This window comes from Podarcis pityusensis, assembly GCF_964106645.2.
Source record: "Podarcis pityusensis genome assembly, chromosome: 4".
Lineage (NCBI taxonomy): Eukaryota > Metazoa > Chordata > Lepidosauria > Squamata > Lacertidae > Podarcis > Podarcis pityusensis.
Window position 1 is genome coordinate 7,525,272 of NC_138027.1, and position 18,245 is coordinate 7,543,516.

Below are 18,245 nucleotides of genomic sequence, written 5' to 3' on the forward strand. Positions count from 1 at the left end.
GTTGGATTTGTGGGGCAGCAGGGGTATTGTTTTGTGCTTGTTGGTGCAGCACTTTGGTTTTTTGGATGTTGAGCAATAGACCAAGCTTTTCACAAGCTTCTGCGAAGATATTTAGGACGGTTTGGAGGTCATCCTCTGAGCGTGCACACACTACGTTGTCATCAGCATACTGAAGCTCTATGACAGAAATTACAGTAACCTTACTTTTTGCTTTCAGCCTACTCAGATTAAAGAGCTTTCCATCTGTACAATATATGATTTCTACTCCGGTGGAGAGTATTCCTTTGACAAAGTGTAGGATCATGGCAATGAAAATAATAAACTGAGTTGGGGCAATAACAGAACCCTGTTTAACACCCGATCCCACTGTGAATGGTTCATTTTGAGAGCCATTGTTATCTGCGATTGTTGCTGTCATATTATCACGAAGGAGCAGTATGATGTTTACAAATTTATCTGGGCAGCTAATTTTCAGAAGGACAGTCCGCAGGGCATTACAATTTACAGTGTTGAAGGCCTTAGTCAGGTCAATAAACGCCATATACAGGGGTTGGTTTTGCTCTCTGCATTTTTCTTGATGCTGCCAAACACTGAAAATCATTTCTACTGTCCCCCTGGAAGGTCTAAAACTATTTTGGGATTCAGGAAGGGTAGGAGTGATAATTCTGACATCCCTAAAGTCTGTTGGGAGCTCCTTTCTCTCCCAGATTTTTTCGATGAGCTTGTGAAGTTGTTGTGGAAGTTCAATTCCACCCACTTTGAAGACTTCAGCAGGTATCCCATCAGGTCTGCTGGCTTTGTTGTTTTTCATTTGGTTAATAGCCGTACACCACTCTCCCATTTTGGAGATACTGCAAGGTCATCTCTTAATTTGTTTTTGCGGAATTTGTGAGGGGACCTCAGCAGCTACAGGGGAGTTGCAGTTAAGGAGATGCTGGTAATATTCTTTCCAGTGCAGTGCAATAGCTTCTTTATTATTTTTGAAGTGTGGTACCGTCTGTTCGCTGCTCTGGTTCGCCATAAGCGGCTTAGTCATGCTGGCCACGACCCGGAAGCTGTACGCCGGCTCCCTCGACCAATAAAGCGAGATGAGCGCCACAATCCCAGAGTCGATCACGACTGGACCTAATGGTCAGGGGTCCCTTTACCTTACCATCTGCTGAGCATAGGGGGCATATGCCATTATTTATTGGCCCATAGATGGTCTTTATGGCTTTAAAGAAACTGTGCATCATGAGCATCAGCTAAGTGCTGGATCTCTTGAGCTTTTTTAATCCACCAGGTGTTCTTTAGTTCTCTGGTTCTTTGAACCTCAGCCTTTGCATTGGCATAGGTTTTTTCCTCAGTGGTGCAGTTTCTATCTCTTTGCCAGATCTGAAAGGCCTTCCTTTTCTTGTCAAGAATGTGTTCAATCTCACTGTCTTTGTCATCAAACCAGTCCTGGTGTTTCTTAGTTTGGTATTTAATAGTTTGTTCACAGGCTGCAATAATGGATGTTTTTTAGTGTTCCTCAATGTTATCAGGGAACTCTGAAAGCAGACGGTCCTTTGGAAGCAATCCCGCTTAATAGGATCTTGAAGGGCTTGAGTGTTCATTTTGCACCTTCCTGAAGTCTGCATTGAGGTACAATCTTGATAGCCATCGTGGAGCGTATTAATCGGTGATGTGTCCAGAAGTCATAGACACTCATTATAGCTCTGTTCACACATCTCGGCGATCTTCAGCTCAGACAACCACATAGTCTAAGAGGTGCCAGTGGTTCGACCAAGGGCGCCTCCATAATGTTTTAAATTTGTCGAAAGTTTGTGTTGGCAATAACAAGGTTGTGCGCTGCACAGATAGTCAAAAGTTATATTCCGTTGTGGTTGCTGTTGCCAATTCCTTCTTTCCCAATAGTTTCAGGCCACAGATTGACATCTTGCCCAACTCTTGCATTAAAACAGGCATAGGCAAACTCGACCCTCCAGATGTTTGGGACCACAACTCCCATGATTCCTAGCTAACAGGACCAGTGGTCAGGGATGATGGGAATTGTAGTCCCAAAACATCTGGAGAGCTGAGTTTGCTTATGCCTGCATTAAAATCACCCAGGAGGATAATTTTATCCTCCTTTGGCGTCTCTGATAGGATAGCACCCAGCTGAAAACAATTCTTTTCTTTAATGTCTTCATTGGCATCCAGTCTCCGTGCATAAGAAACACTACGTATGTGTTTATAAGGAGACCTTATTCTTGGCTTGAGGTATCAGCTGTATTCCTATCTTAGGGGAAATTGGGGGTACCGAGTGGAGACATGAGATGCTTCACCTTCATTCAGAGGGGGAGACATCTTGCCACCCCCAAACCCTTTTCCCACCTTTGGCAATGCTCACTGGGAGGTGGTCTGGCTTCCATAATGCATGGCCTATTCATCTGGTTATTGGAATGCCAGCATCCTCCCAATTCATTTCAACGCAACTGTGCACGCAACATGTGCCTCTGGTCAACCCGACAACCCCCGGATGTTTCAGACTTCCAACTCGCATCAGACCAATCAGGCGAAGTTTGGCAAGGGCGGGTTTAATGGGATCCCGAGTCAGAACTCTCGCCTCAGAGCATGAAGGCTGCAATCTCACACACACTTACCTGGGAGTAAGCACCACTGAAAGTCAGCGGGACGTGCCTCTGAGTAAATACGCAGAGGACTGGGCAGCCGAGAGGTTCCTTGCAGGATCAAGCAACGGTTCACCTCCTTCAGGAATCTTTGCAGGAAACCCGGCGACTGATGTGTCCCCAGAATACGTCCCATGGTCAGCTAGTGAAATGCAGCCCGCTTTCTCCCCAGCCCTCAACCATGTTCACAATGATGCTAGTGGGGATCTACCGTATTTTTTGCACCATAACACTCACTTTTTTCCTCCTAGAAAGTAAGGGGAAATGTCTGTGCGTGTTATGGAGGGAATGCCTACGGGTGGCATGCCTACGGATTTTCCTCCTCTAAAAACTACGTGCATGTTATGGTCGGGTGCGTGTTATAGAGCGAAAAATACGGTAACTTTGTTCAAGGTTTTAAGGACGGCCTTCACTTTGCCTGTGGAGACCTTTCGGTCTCTGAGGCAAATTTACCCCTCTCACAACGGAAGATTACGAGCTTGATTAAATTAAGCGCCGCTAACAGTTCAACTCGCTGACTCCCTCTACAAACGGTAGCTAGGTTTTCTTTTTAAAAAAACAAAAACAAAAAAAAACAACCACAACAAATAAATCATAAATACTGTACAAGGTAGAAGACCAGGGTGATGCAAACTCCTGCCCACCCATCCCCTGACAACATGGAGTACGGTTGCCCTGGTAACGGATGAGGCCTCTGTGGTGCGGCCTCCTGGCCTGTGAGGGGTTGGTGGGGAATGCTGCTCAATATTGCACAATTATCCTGTCAAGATTCTTATCTTATGTCTCTGGTGTCCTTCACCCCCCCATCAAGAACGGGTTTTCTCCATGCCCAACCTCTCTTCCCTTCCTTCTCAGCAGACACAAACTCCAGCCGCCATCTTGGGTAGCGACCATCATCAACACTGCAACCCGACATAGCCTTACGTCTTCGAACACTGCTGTGCTGATAACCCTGCGGTTATCACAACTTAGCCCAGACTCAGGGGTGTCTCTGACCGTGACAAGTGACCAAAACTGCTCTCCATCCCACCATCCCAATCTCTTTGGAAATTGCTCAGAAACAGGGTCAGTCCGCCTCCCCATTCCCCTCCTTTCTGGAGCAGCTCCTCCTCCTAGCCGGCAATAAATAAAGGTAATTTATCCATGAACAGACACCCCCCCCACCCCCCAAGTTATCTGGACGCTGGCGGCGGTGTGCCTCGCAGAAGTTGGCGAGACGATGGTGCGCAGTGTCTGGTTCTGGTGAGCGGTTCTTGCATGAATGAAAGGGTGGCATTGAGTGGAGAAGCTCTGCGTCCGTATCCGATGGAGGAAGGCGAGGAGAAACCAAAAAGAGGGCGGAAAATGATCGTGTTCGGTGAGAATGGGGGAAAGTTGCCCCAGCCACCTGGACTCGGGGGCCTCAGCGGACGAAAACGGGAGACACGATGACAATCAACAACTCCTTGGCTGAGCTGGGCGTTTCTAACCAAGCAGCACACACAGAGCAGACAATCCTTTCCTAAGCAGGGCTGAATTCCTAAATGGTTTCTCTCTCAGTTCCATTTGAATGGGGTTTGGCGCATCAGGGCGGCTGCACCTAATCTCTCACTGAGCGCACCCCCTCCCACACACTCAAGACACAGCAGCAAGCGCGAGTCGTGCAACATGGATTTGCGTTCTGGAGGTTCCGCACGCGGCCCGTCCCGAGGCGCGCCGCTAACTCCGCGCGGCGGATCCAGAAAGGCGACCCTGCGCACGAGACATTCAGGGTGGGAGATGAGACACGGGGACGCGTCCGTGTGGGGACGGCGAGGACGGGACGCAATCTCTCTCTCTCTCCCGGCTTCTCCCCCTCCGGAGGGGTCTGCCCAGTTCCTCATCTTGCTCGTCAGACCCTCCAGAGGAGCAGGTGGTTTGTGCTATCATCCCTCCCCACTGTCTCGCTGCTGTTGGTGAGCCGGAAGTCCTCGTACCCGTCGCCGCCGCTAATGATGAGCATCTTGGACTTCGGTGGCCTGTGCCTCGTGGAGTCCCGTTTCTCCAAGTCGTTGGACTTTTCTGTACCTATAAGCGGGAAGGAGAGTGAGTCATATTACTTTCTGCACCTGCATAACCCAAATTCTTCAACCGGGACAAAATATGCACCCTATGTAGATTTGTAGGCATGTATGCATAGATGTACAGTGGTACCTCGGGTTAAGTACTTAATTCGTTCTGGAGGTCCATTCTTAACCTGAAACTGTTCTTAATCAATCTGATTAAGATATTGGAATCAATTTGATTTCCTCCCCCTCTTTCTTTTTTCCTTTCTCCTTCTGTGTTGGAACTCCTATTTGGGGACTTCCCTGGCTTTTTTTCTGGCCCATGTAGGACCAGTCTAGATAGTGGGCCTTGGTGAAGACTTGACGTTTTTATCCCCCAAAAAGTTTTTGATTGCGTTTCCACTGAAATGAGGCTGCTTTTTAATGTTAATATTGTTTTTTATTGCTGTATTTCAATCAATTAGTTTTATATTTGGTGTTAGCCGCCCTGAGCCCGGTCTTGGCTGGGGAGGGCGGGGTATAAATAAATTATTATTATTATTATTATTATTATTATTATTATTATTATCATCCAGTGCAGCCCCCTGCAACGCAGCTGTCACAATGCAGCTGTCACCCCAGGCTGCCCCTTCTGCCTCATCTTACTTGAACCCACCTGGATCCCTGGGCAGGGGAAAGAGGATGTCGAAACCTTCCGGCAGCTCGATGGACGTGAGGAACCGGACGTGGCCTGTGTGTCCCTGGGAGAGGCCCACTGGCGATGGTGGCGTCTTCAAGGAGGCGGCGTTGGACATCATGGGCAGAGTCAGGACCACTCCAGCGCTGGTGCCGATCCACAGCAGGTCCTTGCAGGCCAGGATGGCGGTGATCCTCAAGCAAGCGGCCTTGTGCTGGCGGATGATGGCATCTGAGCCTGCGAACCAAGACGAGTGGTTCATGCGAGTCCTTAGATGGTTCTTTCCCCAACCTTGTTTGGACTACAACTGCCACCAGCCCACCCTGCCAGCACCGCCCACTGGGTAGCAACCATAGCTGTCAACTTACAGATTTGAAAATAAGGGACCAGCAGCCTTGAAAATAAGGGATCAGCAGCCAAAATAAGGGATTTTCCAAGCACAGGTATGTTCAACTTCTGAGCCCCTCCGAGCCAAAGGCAGAAAGCCCAGCCAGCAGCCAAACGAAGCCTCAAGCGGTGGTTCCCACAGCGCAACAACCCGGCAAAGGGGATGCAGCAAGGAAAACCACCGTCTCCTCTCCGCTGGGAAGCGCTGAGCAAAAGCGAGTCCCCAGGCACCGCAGCCGATTTGATCGGCACAAGGCATGCAAGCTCCACCCCCCAGCCATTCTTAGACTCCTTATTGGGTGAGCAACACAGTCAAGCAACACATTGGAGCCTCCCTCCTCCCTGGCCAGCAGGGAGGGAGGGAGAGGAGCTGCTTCCTTTGAAACCCGGGAAATTTAAGGGGCATCATCAATAAGGGACAGCAGCGGGACACAGCGCTGGGATAAGGGACTTTCCCGCCAAATAAGGGACAGTTGACAGGTACGGGAGCAACATCCGCAGAGCACACAGGTTAGGAAAGGCCACCTTAGACCAACTCATGAGATACTTCTTGTTTCTGAGATTGAGGTCGTCCTTGGCTTCCTGTATTAGTAAAGCAGTTCTCCCCCATTCCAACCCACCTGACGTTACATTTTTCACCGTGTGTCAAGGTTGGTTCAGATACAGGCCAGCACTCAAGATGCAAGGTCAAGCAGAAAAGTTAACTTTTTATTCAAGGAAACAGCCTACAAGGGCAGGAATATCTCCTATGCAGGACTGGCCCCTATGAAACAGTTGCTAGGACTGATGATTCCTGCCTCCTACTTCCCCATGTCTCCTTCTCCCCAGCCAGATGTTCTCCAAGCAGCCTTAAACTTCACTTCTGGTGGTGGGAAGCTGTGATATATATATATATATATATATATATATATATATATGAATGAGAATGACGCGCCGAAACCCGGAAGTACCGGAACGGGTTACTTCTGGGTTTTGCCGGTTGCGCATGCGCAGAAGCGCTAAATCATGCTTTGCGCATATACAAAGCGCTGAATCGCAACCCGGACGTGCGCAGACGTGGCGCTGCAGGTTGTGAACATGCCTCCCGCACAAATCGTTCGCAACCCAAGAGTCCACTGTGTATATGTGTGTGTGTGTGTGTGTATATATATATATATATACGGTTTTTCAAGTGTGTGTGTGTGTATATATATATATATATATATGGTTTTTAAAATAATTTTTTTTATAATCACAAACATACAACATATAACATAAAAACAAGATTCCAAAGAATCTCCTGGACGTCCCTCTTCTCCTTTGTGGGTCCTATATTAATCATTTCCTCCTGCATCTTTTATAATAATCCAAATCTTTTACACCTCCATTATACCCCAAATTCATCATTAAACTACGCTGCTGCTGCTGCTGCTGGGAACCTGCGCTCTTTGTTCTGCTACACACACAGCTCTCTGTGGCCTCAGATACAAGAGGGGACAGGAACTTAACGCAGTAGGAATGGCAAGCTCCTGGGATGCCTCTGCAGCCTCTGAACTTCATCATCTGAGTCTGAACTTCTTTCTTCACTGGCTCTTCTTGCTCACCAAAGCCTGTTGCCATCCATTCCTCCTCTCCTTCCCACCACCATTCCCTGGGCAATGAGCCTTCCTCCTTTGAGGCTTTCCCTAGGGAAGTTCCTTGTCCTCCAGCCAGTCCCTGACACCATACAATGGCAAAAGGAGTTGGGGAAAAGGGCTGTAGAGCATAGGCAAGGAAGAAGAGCCTACTGGATCAGGCCAACAGTCCACGTAACCCAGCATCTTGTTTTCACAGCGGCCAGATGGCAGTGGGAAACCAGAAAGCAGGATTCGATCTCAAGGGCCCTCTCCCCTGTCTTCATCTTGGCTGTTAAGTCATCCAGGCAAACCTTTCGGCCCCAACATACACACCCCAACATACACACAACACCCCAACATACACACCTGCAATATGAGGTTGAATCCTGACAGGACAGAAGTACTGTTTTTGGGAGACAGGAGGCTGGCGGGTGTGGAGGACTCCCTGGTTCTGAATGGGGTAACTGTGCCCCTGAAAGACCAGGTGGGCAGCCTGGGAGCCATTTTGGACTCACAGCTATCCATGGAGGCACAGGTCAATTCTGTGTCCAGGGCAGCTGTCTCCCAGCTCCATCTGGTATGCAGGATGAGACCCTCCCTGCCCGCAGACTGTCTCGTCAGAGTGGTGCATGCTCTGGTTATCTCCCGCTTGGACTACTGCAATGCGCTCTACGTGGGGCTACCTTCGAAGGTGATCCGGAAACTACAATTAATCCAGAATGCAGCAGCTAGACTGGTGACTGGGAGCGGCCGCTGGGACCACGTAACATCGGTCCTGAGAGATCTGCATTGGCTCCCAGTATGTTTCTGAGCACAAGTCAAAGTGTTTGTGCTGATGTTAAAAGCCCTAAACGGCCTCGGCCCATATATAGCATCTCTACCCCCATTGTTCAGCCCGGACACTGAGGTCCAGCTCCAAGGGTTCCCTCTGGCGGTTCCCTCCCTGTGAGAAGTGATGTTACAGGGAACAAGGCAGAGGGCCTTCTCGGTGGTGGCACCCGCCCTGTGGAACGCCCTCCCATCAGATGGCAAGGAAATGAACACCTGACTTTTAGAAGATATCTGAAGGTAACCCTGTTTGGGCAAGTTTTTAATGTTTGATGTTTTATTGTGTTTTTAATATTTTGCTGGGAGCCACCCAGAGTGGCTGGGGAAACCCAACCAGATGGGAGGGGTATAAAGAATAAAACTATTATTATTATTATTATTATTGACTCAAGGCGCCTACCCAAACCTCTGACCAACACGATCTTGAAGAAATATGTGGCAATGACGCACGAAGGAGGCTCAAAGGTTTGGGTCATTCCAAAACAACCCCCCTGTCAAAAAAAAAACCCCCATCCCCAATTCATCTGGCAGTTCTGATGCCCCAAGAGAAAGCAGGAGAGGGGCAACAGAATCTAATGGGGAGGGGGGAAGATTCCTTAGAATTCCCTGCTGGTTAGTGTAAGTATTCTCATATTGCAGGTGTCTATGTTGGGGTGTTGTGTGTTATGTTGGGGTGTGCATGGAGGCTGAAAGGTTTGCCTGGATGACTTACCCGTATTTTTTGCTCTATAAGACGCATCAGACCACAAGACGCACCTGGTTTTTGGAGGAGGAAAACAAGAATATAATATTCTGAATCTCAGAAGCCAGAACAGCAAGAGGGATCGCTGCGCAGTGAAAGCAGCAATCCCTCTTGCTGTTCTGGCTTCTGGGATAGCTGCGCAGCCTGCATTCGCTCCATAAGACGCACACACATTTCCCCTTACTTTTTAGGAGGGAAAAAGTGAGTCTTATAGAGCAAAAAATACGGTACCTTGTACAGCCAAGATGAAGAGAGAAGCCAAAAGAACTATGGGAGGCAAAAATTCAAAATGATGCCAGGAGGACTGGAATGTTGTTTTACGAGGTTCCGTGCCCATCATGTTTCGGTGAGTCATCTTCTCCAGGCAAAGATGACACCGAGGACTAAATTAAGAATGTTAATGCAATAACCTTATGTAAGGTTTTTAATGCAGCGCTCTTAATATAGTTCCTGCGGTCATCTCACCTTTCCCTCCTGCACAATGCGACAAGGCAAAACATGTTGGCTGTGCCATGTTATAAAATGAAATTATCCTCTTTTTTTGTTTCGTTTGGGTGGTTTTCTTCTCATCCTTTATGCTGCCCCCCCGCCCGAAATCTCAACCAGAGATTGGCTGACTACCACTTTAGTATCCTCAGAGATACAAGGAGCTCAAAATGACTGCAGAAGGGGTTTCCCTCCTCACAATATCCCTGCGAGGTAGGCCAGGATGGGAGACAGTGACTGCCTTAAGGTCACACACGTCCATGGCTATGTGGGAATTTGAACCCAGGTCTGATTGCTCTAAGCCCAACGCTCTACTTAGCTCTCAGCTGCTACATTTAGTTGGCTACCCAGGAGATATTTTCACAAATGTACGGCATTCTGACTTCAACCCAGTTCAGTTTTTGGCTCCTATAACTCCCCCTCCCCGAGTTTATTCTACACCAATGTTTCCCAAACCTGGGTCTCCAGGCGTTTTTGGGACTACAATTCCCATCATCCCTGACTACTGGTCCTGGTAGCTAGGGATGATGGGAGTTGTAGTCCAAAAAAAGCAGCTGAAGACCCAAGTTTGGGGAACCCTATTTTAGACACTTACCGCACCTCAAGAGCCAAAAATCTGTAGCTGAAAGGTACATCTACCTTGAAGCTATCTTGAAACCCTGCCCAGCCACTGCCAGTCAAAACAGACCATGTTTCCCCAAGCTGGTGCCCTCCACATGTTTTGGAAACTATAACTGCCACCAGGAGTTGTAGTCTGAAGCATCTGCGGGGAGTCCACTTTGGGAAAGGCTGAGCCAAAAGGACCAATGGTCTTATTCAATATAGGACAGTTTCTTATATTTCCACGCCTGGTGCTAGAGGGGGAAGGCAAAACCACGATTAGCAGAGGGGGTGGGGACCTAGCAGGATTTCCACCGACCATGAAAATGTCACCCTTAGTCGACCTCTGTCTGCGAGTTACATCCATCTCGCCAGAGTCTTACAAAACTGGGCGCCTCCGAGTCATTCTCAGGTGTCAAGAGATGTGGCCGAATCGAACGCCTGGGAAGAGGCTGACTCTGGAGGTGAAGGAATGCTGTTCCATAGGGAGCCAGAGTCTGACTCTGGAGACGAGGAAATGCAGACAAAGCAGGAGTGGGTTAGTTTGACCCTCCTTCATCGAGAGTTCCCAGACTCAGATAGAGCAGAACTTGGAAGGCTTGCAGGCAGAGGGAGGGGAGGAGATAGATGACATTGAGGGTGTTGCTATGCAACCAGGAGGGTGGTAGCGTTTGGAGGGATCTTCATTTGATAACGGGGGGGGGGGATGTCTACCCACCTTCTCCCCAAACCAGAAGACCTGAAAGGGTTAAAATGCAACAGAAGTACAAGGGAGGAAGGACTGGACTTTGGCGCCCTTCGCGCTGCGAAAGGGGCGGAGACTCAGAGCGACCAACTCGTAGCAGAGAGCGGCAGGCACGGATATAAATTGTAAAAAAAATGCCCTAAAATTGCCAGAGACTCATTAATTCTGATTGGAGTGTGCTTGCATGCCTGAGATTGTGACATCAGGACTTGCCAAAGCGCTGGGTCTCTCACCTGCCAACATCTTGTGGACCGGAGGCGTGACGTCCACTTCGGCCAGCTGGTCATAGCTGGAAGGGTGGTAGAGCCTCACCTGGGCGCTGCCCTGAAGGGTGACCCAGACCCCCGCAGAGGAGCTCACCATGCAGGTGAGGCTGCGGTTGCTGTCTTGCCCGACGTGAAAGGAGTGCTGGAGAAGAGAAGAGGTCAGGCTGAAGCCGTGTGGAACAGAGGGAATCCCTGACGCTCTGAACGGGGGACCACCTTTCCCAGGGTTTCCCCCCAGTGCAGAAACCTGACCTCAGATGGTGGAAGCTAGCGGGGAGTTGTGGTCCAGGGAATGGGGTCCCCCTTGAACCACTGCTTATCTAAAAGTGGTCCATGTTTGCTGTTTCACTGTGTTTTTTCTATTCTGTGGGAAGCCGCCCAAAGGGCAGCTGGGGCAACCCAGTGTCAGGGATTGGACTCAACAGGACGAGACTGAGGAGGAGGACTGGTGGGAATCACACAAACCCCTTTCTCCCGAAGCTGCAGGAGAAGAGGGAGAAGACGCTGCAGGAGAAGAGGGAGACAGTTTGATTTACAATTTGATTTACAGTTTGATTTACAATTTGATTTACAGTTTTGATTTACAATTTGATTTACAGTTTGATTTACAACCGCTTTGAGGCGGTTGCTGAACAACATGGTGGATTTCTGGCTGAAACATCGGCTCTGGATCCATTCCAGTCCAGCTTCCGTGCTGGTCATGGGACCGAGACGGCTCTGGTCACCCTAACAGATGATCTCCACAGGCAGCTGGATCGAGGCGGGTCAGGGCTGCTGATTCTTTTAGACCTGTCAGCAGCCTTCGACATGGTCGATCACGAACTTCTGGACCACCACCTCGCCAACGTGGGGATCCAGGGCACACCCCTTCAATGGCTGCGCTCGTTCCTTTCGGGTCGGGGACAGAGGGTGGCGCTTGGGGGGGAACTGTTGTCGCACCACTTGGTGTGTGGAGTGCCCCAGGGTGCGATACTCTCCCCGATGCTTTTCAGCATCTTTATGCGCCCCCTCGGCCAGCTTGTCCGGAGTTTTGGGCTGGGCTGCCATCAGTATGCTGATGACACCCAACTCTATCTGTGATGGATGGCCATCCTGACTCGGCCCCAGACACACTGACCAGATGTTTGGAAGCTGTGGCTGGATGGTTACGTGGGAGCCGGCTGAAGTGAAATCCTTCAAAGACGATATGGGATTGGAGGGCCAACTCCCATCTCTTGCGGGGGCACAATTAGTGCCAGCACCGTCCATTAAGAGTTTGGGTGTAATCTTTGACACCTCCCTTTCTATGGAGGCACAGGTTGCAGCTATAACAGAGGCGGCATTTTTCCATCTCCGCCAAGCTAAGCAGTTGGCTCCTTACATCTCTCTCGCCCTGACCTACCCACTGTGATCCACGCGACGGTCACCTCGCGTTTTACTGTAACTCACTCTATGTGGGGCTGCCCTTGAGACTGACCCAGAAACTCCAGCAGGTGCAGAATGCTGCAGCGAGACTCCTTACGGGATCCTCGCTGTGGGATCACATTCACCCAGTGCTATACCAGCTGCACTGGCTCCCAGTGGAGTACAGGATCAGGTTCAAGGTGCTGGTTTTAACCTTTAAAGCCCTATACGGCCTAGGACCCTCGTACCTACGGGACCGCCTCTCCTGGTATGTCCCACGGAGGACCTTACGGTCTTCAAATAAAAACATATTGGAGATCTTGAGCCATAGGGAGGTTAGGCTGGCCTCAACCAGAGCCAGGGCTTTTTCGGTCATGGCCCCGATCTGGTGGAATGCTCTGTCACAAGGGACTAGGGCCCTGTGGGACTTGACATTTTCTGCAGGGCCTGCAAGATGGAGCTGTTCCACTAGGCCTTTGGCCAAGGCACAGTCTGACCCTCTCCTGTAAACCTCATAGAACTCTAACCCAATGGTTGTCATTAATTCGATTCTGAATTGATTTTAAAATGTATTTTACTTAATTGACTGTGTGATTTTATGTACACTGTGCTATTTTTACTTGTTGTTAGCCACTCTGAGCCCGGCTTTGGCCGGGGAGAGCGGGATACAAATAAAAAAATATTTTTATTATTTATTATTGAGGTTGCAGCGCAGAGATAGACAAACAAAGGAGTTGGGACGTGTTAGAAGAAAGTGGGTGGGTGGGAATCGTGACAGGGCAGCCAGCTGACACGTTGTCACTGGAGAGTATTTCTGAACCCCCTTCTCCCAGAATTTGGTGTAAATTAAGGGGTGCAGGAACAATGGAAGCAGAGACTTTTGGCTACAAACAGCCACCGTAAGGGGGGGGCGGCGGCGTTAGGAATGTGGGAGGAGGAGCCCAGTTTGGAGCAACACCATGTTAAAACATGTTGCGTTCGTTTGTCGCTCCCTTATAGGATTGAAAAAAACTAATTAAAAACGACTCTCCTTGTTTCCTCCATACCTCCTGTTGCAACGAAGATGTGCTAAGGACGACGACACGGTTCTGGCATCCGCACCAAAGTTTGCCACCCACGGCCACCATTTTGGTCACAGGGCTGCCGGGAGAACCCAGAGAGAGGGATTTGGAGTTCTGAGAGTCCCAAAAGCGTCCTGGAAAAGAGAGAGAGAGAAGGAAGAAGGGGAAATAAGATGTCAGAGGTTTCTCTTCTCCTTCACAGAATTTAAACATGCCGGAAAATAAGGTGAGAATGGAGGGTACCGAGATTCTAAAGGAGCAGAAAAGACTTTTCATGTATGCAAGGGATGCTGTTAGCCCAGAGATGGAAAGAAGATAAAGTCCCTACCAGAGAGGAATGGCAAATTAAGCTGTTGGACTACGCCAAAATGGCAAAACTGACCGGAAGGCTCAGGGACCAAGACGACAAAAGTTCCAAGAAAGAATGGGAAATATTTATAATTCATTTAAGAAACCACTGTAGGCAAATGAAAACATTAGCAGGATTTTAACAAATACGCTGGATAATATGGATAGACTTAAAATATGGAGGATGGAATAATATGCAGCTGAAAACGATGACAAAAGGACACATGAAGGGGATGGTGGGAAGTCTAGAGCTTCAGAGAAATCTCTTAATGTGGGTATTTACTTGGTATTGTTGTAACTCTACGCTTTTAAAAGCAAATAAAAATTATTATTTTTTTTAAAAAAGAGAATGGAGTGTCATAAAACGCTGAGCAGGCAGAAAGGGGGGCACCACCTTGGACTCTGGCTGGTGGGTTCCAGCTCTGTGTTCGCATCCACGTGAAAAATCCCTGCAACAGAAAACTAGCGCGCCAGGGAGAAAGACGCCATTTCGCCTCTTCACCTGCTACGTTGGTTTTCCATCTGAAAGTTTGTGGCATAGAGGGGCGTTCCAAAATGTGATTATACCACCCAGTCCGGTCTGCCGGCTCATTCTAAAGCAGGGTTTGGCAACCCAGTGCCCATGGGCGCCAGGGTGCCCTTGGAAGCTTCTACAGGAGCCCCAGACTCCAAGCTTTCATTTCATTTTATTTTTAAAAGTAAGTCTCTAGCAGCCCTCCTAGAAATAAAGCTACGGTTCAAAATATGTATGTACCTTCCAGGCGATTTCTGTGAAATGGGAGCGAGTGACCACCTTGTGTATTTTTCCTGGTGCTGAGGAATGCTCCCTGTTGCTATGAGACAGCAACAGTGTGTCTGGGGATGGGCTACTCCCACCAAGCACCGCTATGAGCTCCAGCGAGCATTCGCACAAAGGTTTTTAAACCTTTTGTCACTGCTTGCTCCCTAAGCCTGTGACTTTCAAGGGTCACAGCAACTGAGTGCTCCTCCTATGCAGCCATGTGGCCAGGCACCGTATTTTTCGCTCCATAAGACGACCTGACCATAAGAAGCACCTACCGTATTTTTTGCTCTATAAGACTCACTGTTTCCCTCCTAAAAAGTAAGGGGAAATGTGTGTGCGTCTTATGGAGCGAATGCAGGCTGCGCAGCTATCCCAGAAGCCAGAACAGCAAGAGGGATTGCTGCTTTCACTGCGCAGCGATCCCTCTTGCTGTTCTGGCTTCTGAGATTCAGAATATTTTTTTTCTTGTTTTCCTCGGTGCGTCTTGTGGTCTGGTGCGTCTTATAGAGCGAAAAATACGGTAGTTTTTAGAGGGGGAATGCAAGAAAAAAATATTCTTTAAAGGGAGCGTTGAGCAGAACCTGTATACATCCCAGGCTCTGCTCAGCGTTCCCTTTCACGAGCCGTCATGGGCTGCCCTTCTCCCTCCTCGGGGAAAAGCCCCCAAGAGCCGCACACACGCTCCACGCGGCTCGTGTAAGGGAGCGCGGCTCTTGGGGGCTTTTCCATGAGGTGGGGGAAGGGACAGAAGGGCTAAGCCAGAAGCTAGAACAGCAAGAGGGAGCGCTGCGCAGCGATCCCTCTCGCTGTTCTGGCTTCTGGGATAGCTGCGCAGCCTGCATTCGCTCCGTAAGACACACACACATTTCCCCTTACTTTTTAGGAGGGAAAAAGTGCGTCTTACGGAGCGAAAAATACAGTAGGTGTTTTGCTACAGCCGCCCATGTTTCCAGCATTAGAGCCTTCCTGAAAGCATCTTCATGGTCAAATAACTCACCGGCTTCTCTCTGGTAGGCAACAAGCTCTCCGTTCGCCAGCGATACAAACACCTGGTTATCTAGATACCTGTGGGGGAAAAGCAATGGGCTTTACAATGTAAGCTGGAAATCAAATGAGTGGCATAATAATAATATTTTTTTATTTATATCCCGCCCTTCCCGGTTCAAAAACCGGGCTCAGGGCGGCTAACAACAAATTTAAAACACTTAATTGTAAAAGCAGCATAAAATACAGTATAAAAACATGAACAGCAATAAAATTCAAAGTTCAGAAATCAATTTGGGGGAAATCCATCTAATAGAGCATTAGATAGTCACCAGGGCTAGCTGGCTGAATTGGTCCTACTTGGGCCAGCGAGGAGGCCAGGGGAGAATTAGCTGTGGGGTCTCAGAGCGAGTGATCTTCATAAAAGGGGAGGGAAGGGAAGAGAAGGGAAATAAAAGATCAGGCTGAATTCAAATTAAAGGCCAGGCGGAATAGCTCTGTCTTACAGGCCCGACAGAAGGAGGTTAAATCCTGAGGCCCTAATCTCATGGGACAGAGCATTCCACCATGGCGGAGCCATCACTGAAAAGGCCCTGGCCCTGGTGGAGGATAGTCTGACTTCCTTAGGTCCCGGGACCTCTAAACTATGGTAATTTGTGGACCTTAAGGTCCTCTGTGGGCTAAGCAAGAATCAGGGTCGCCCATGTCCACACTGATACAGCAACTCCTAATTTAATCATGAATGGCAGTTAATATTGGGGGGGACACCTTTTTGCTTAAAAGCATTAATTTCCCATGTGAACTAACTGATTCAGAGCTTAGTCATTCTGAGATCGGGGAGCAAATGCCATCGCAAATGTTTTCCACCCATCTCTGTTTGAGGCTAGAGGGAGGAGGGCGAGATTGCCTTGGAGTAGATGCTTCCTCATCTCCATCACTTTAGCAACTGCTTAGTTTTGCAGGAGTAAATACCGTATTGGCCCGGATATAAGCCGCACCCGAATATAAGCCTCACCTTTAAAATTCAAGGGGGGAAAAGAAAAGAAAAAGACAATACCCGAATATAAGTCGCTCCCTTAAAATTCCACAGGTATTCACACCTGTTCCATCTTACCATATGTCTGTTTTAGCAGCAATATCGTAAACGCCGATTTTTGTAAGGTCACAAATTTAAGCAGCGCTTTAACTTTTCACAGTCGGAATTTGGGGGGAAAGTGAGGCTTATATTCAGGCCAATACGGTACAATATGTACTTCTTGGTACGATTAACCAAGCAGCAAAGTCACGTGATGGTGAACAGGAAGGCCATAGCAAGACCTGCGTCTGGGCTGCACCCCTTCATCTTGAAGGTGAGGGCTCACATGACTAAATATGAACATCCTCATTTCCTGCTTTTTAAAAATAATTTGTTCTGTCAATTCCCCCATTGCCTCACTACTGAAAATTGTATTCAGCCACTTTTGGATTTTGCAATTTATGAAAACAGTTTCACACACAGATTTTCAGCCCTGTGGTCCAAAAAGGTGATTTAAAAAGAAAGCTGGGTTTCTCAAGAATCTGGATTCTGTGCTCACTTATCATACATTCTGCATTTCAGTACACCCTGCGTGAAGCTCCACTTACAGAATGCACGTCACAGAGGCCGAATGTTGCATCTTCATGCTATTCTTCCTGTTGCGGATGTTGTCTGAGGACTGGTAGACATGGATGCTGCAAATCAAGGAGAATGGAAGCAGGCATGAGACTCTGGCTGGTTTGTAGGGAGAAAAACCAGTGCTTTGCTGACTTAGCAAACTAATGCCGGCGTACTGGAAGAAGCAAAGATCACCAGTGTCAAAGCGATGATTCTTCAACATCAACTTCATTGGACTGGTTATGTTGTTCGGTTGCCTGATTATCATCTTACGGCTGATTGCCGAAGAATTGATGCTTCTGAATTCTGGTGCTGGAGGGGACTCTTGAGAGTCCCATGGACTGCAAGAAGATCAAACCGATCCATTCTGAAGGAAATCAGCCAGGGGGGTGTTCACTGGAAGGACAGACCCTGAAGCTGAGGCTCCAATACTTTGGCCACCTCATGAGAAGAGAAGACTCCCTGGAAAAGACCCTGATGTTGGGAAAGATGGAGGGCACAAGGAGAAGGGGACGAACAGAGGACGAGATGGTTGGACAGTGTTCTCGAAGCTACCAGCATGAGTTTGACCAAACTGCGGGAGGCAGTGGAAGACAGGAGAGCCTGGCGTGCTCTGGTCCATGGGGTCACGAAGAGTCGGACACAACAAAATGACTAAACAACAACAACAAAGCAACTACTCTATTCCGAACTTAAAAATGGAAAGCGTAATGCTGGTGGTCAACAAAAGAGGTTTAAAGACTCTCTCAAGGCAAATCTAAAAAATGTAGTATAAACACCAACAACTGGGAAACACTTGCCAGCGAGCGCTCCAGTTGGAGAACAGCCTTTACCAAAGGTGTCATGGGCTTTGAAGATGCTCAAACTCAGGACAAAAGGGAGAAACGTGCTGAGAGGAAGGCACGCTTGGCAAACCCTCACCGTGATCAAACTCCTGCCCGGAAACCTATGTCCCCACTATGGAAGGACGTGTGGATCCAGAATTGGCCTTCACAGTCACTTATGGACTCACTGTTAAAATCGTGTTCATGGAAGACAATCTTACTTGGCTA

General features: G+C 48.6%; 1 protein-coding gene across 1 annotated transcript in view; it reads right to left on the reverse strand.

The window, feature by feature from the left end:
• Positions 1-1,790: 1,790 nt before the first annotated feature.
• Positions 1,791-18,245, reverse strand: part of ARHGEF17 (Rho guanine nucleotide exchange factor 17) — a 192,430-nt gene continuing 175,975 nt past the window's right edge. The window contains exons 16-21 of the mRNA XM_081001718.1: positions 17,184-17,270; positions 15,574-15,641; positions 13,430-13,578; positions 10,968-11,142; positions 5,331-5,588; positions 1,791-4,697 (exon numbers count right to left, since the gene is read on the reverse strand). Of these exons, the coding sequence (XP_080857844.1) occupies positions 4,522-4,697; positions 5,331-5,588; positions 10,968-11,142; positions 13,430-13,578; positions 15,574-15,641; positions 17,184-17,270 (913 nt within the window). The 3' untranslated portion in view covers positions 1,791-4,521. The remainder of the gene's footprint in view (positions 4,698-5,330; positions 5,589-10,967; positions 11,143-13,429; positions 13,579-15,573; positions 15,642-17,183; positions 17,271-18,245) is intronic.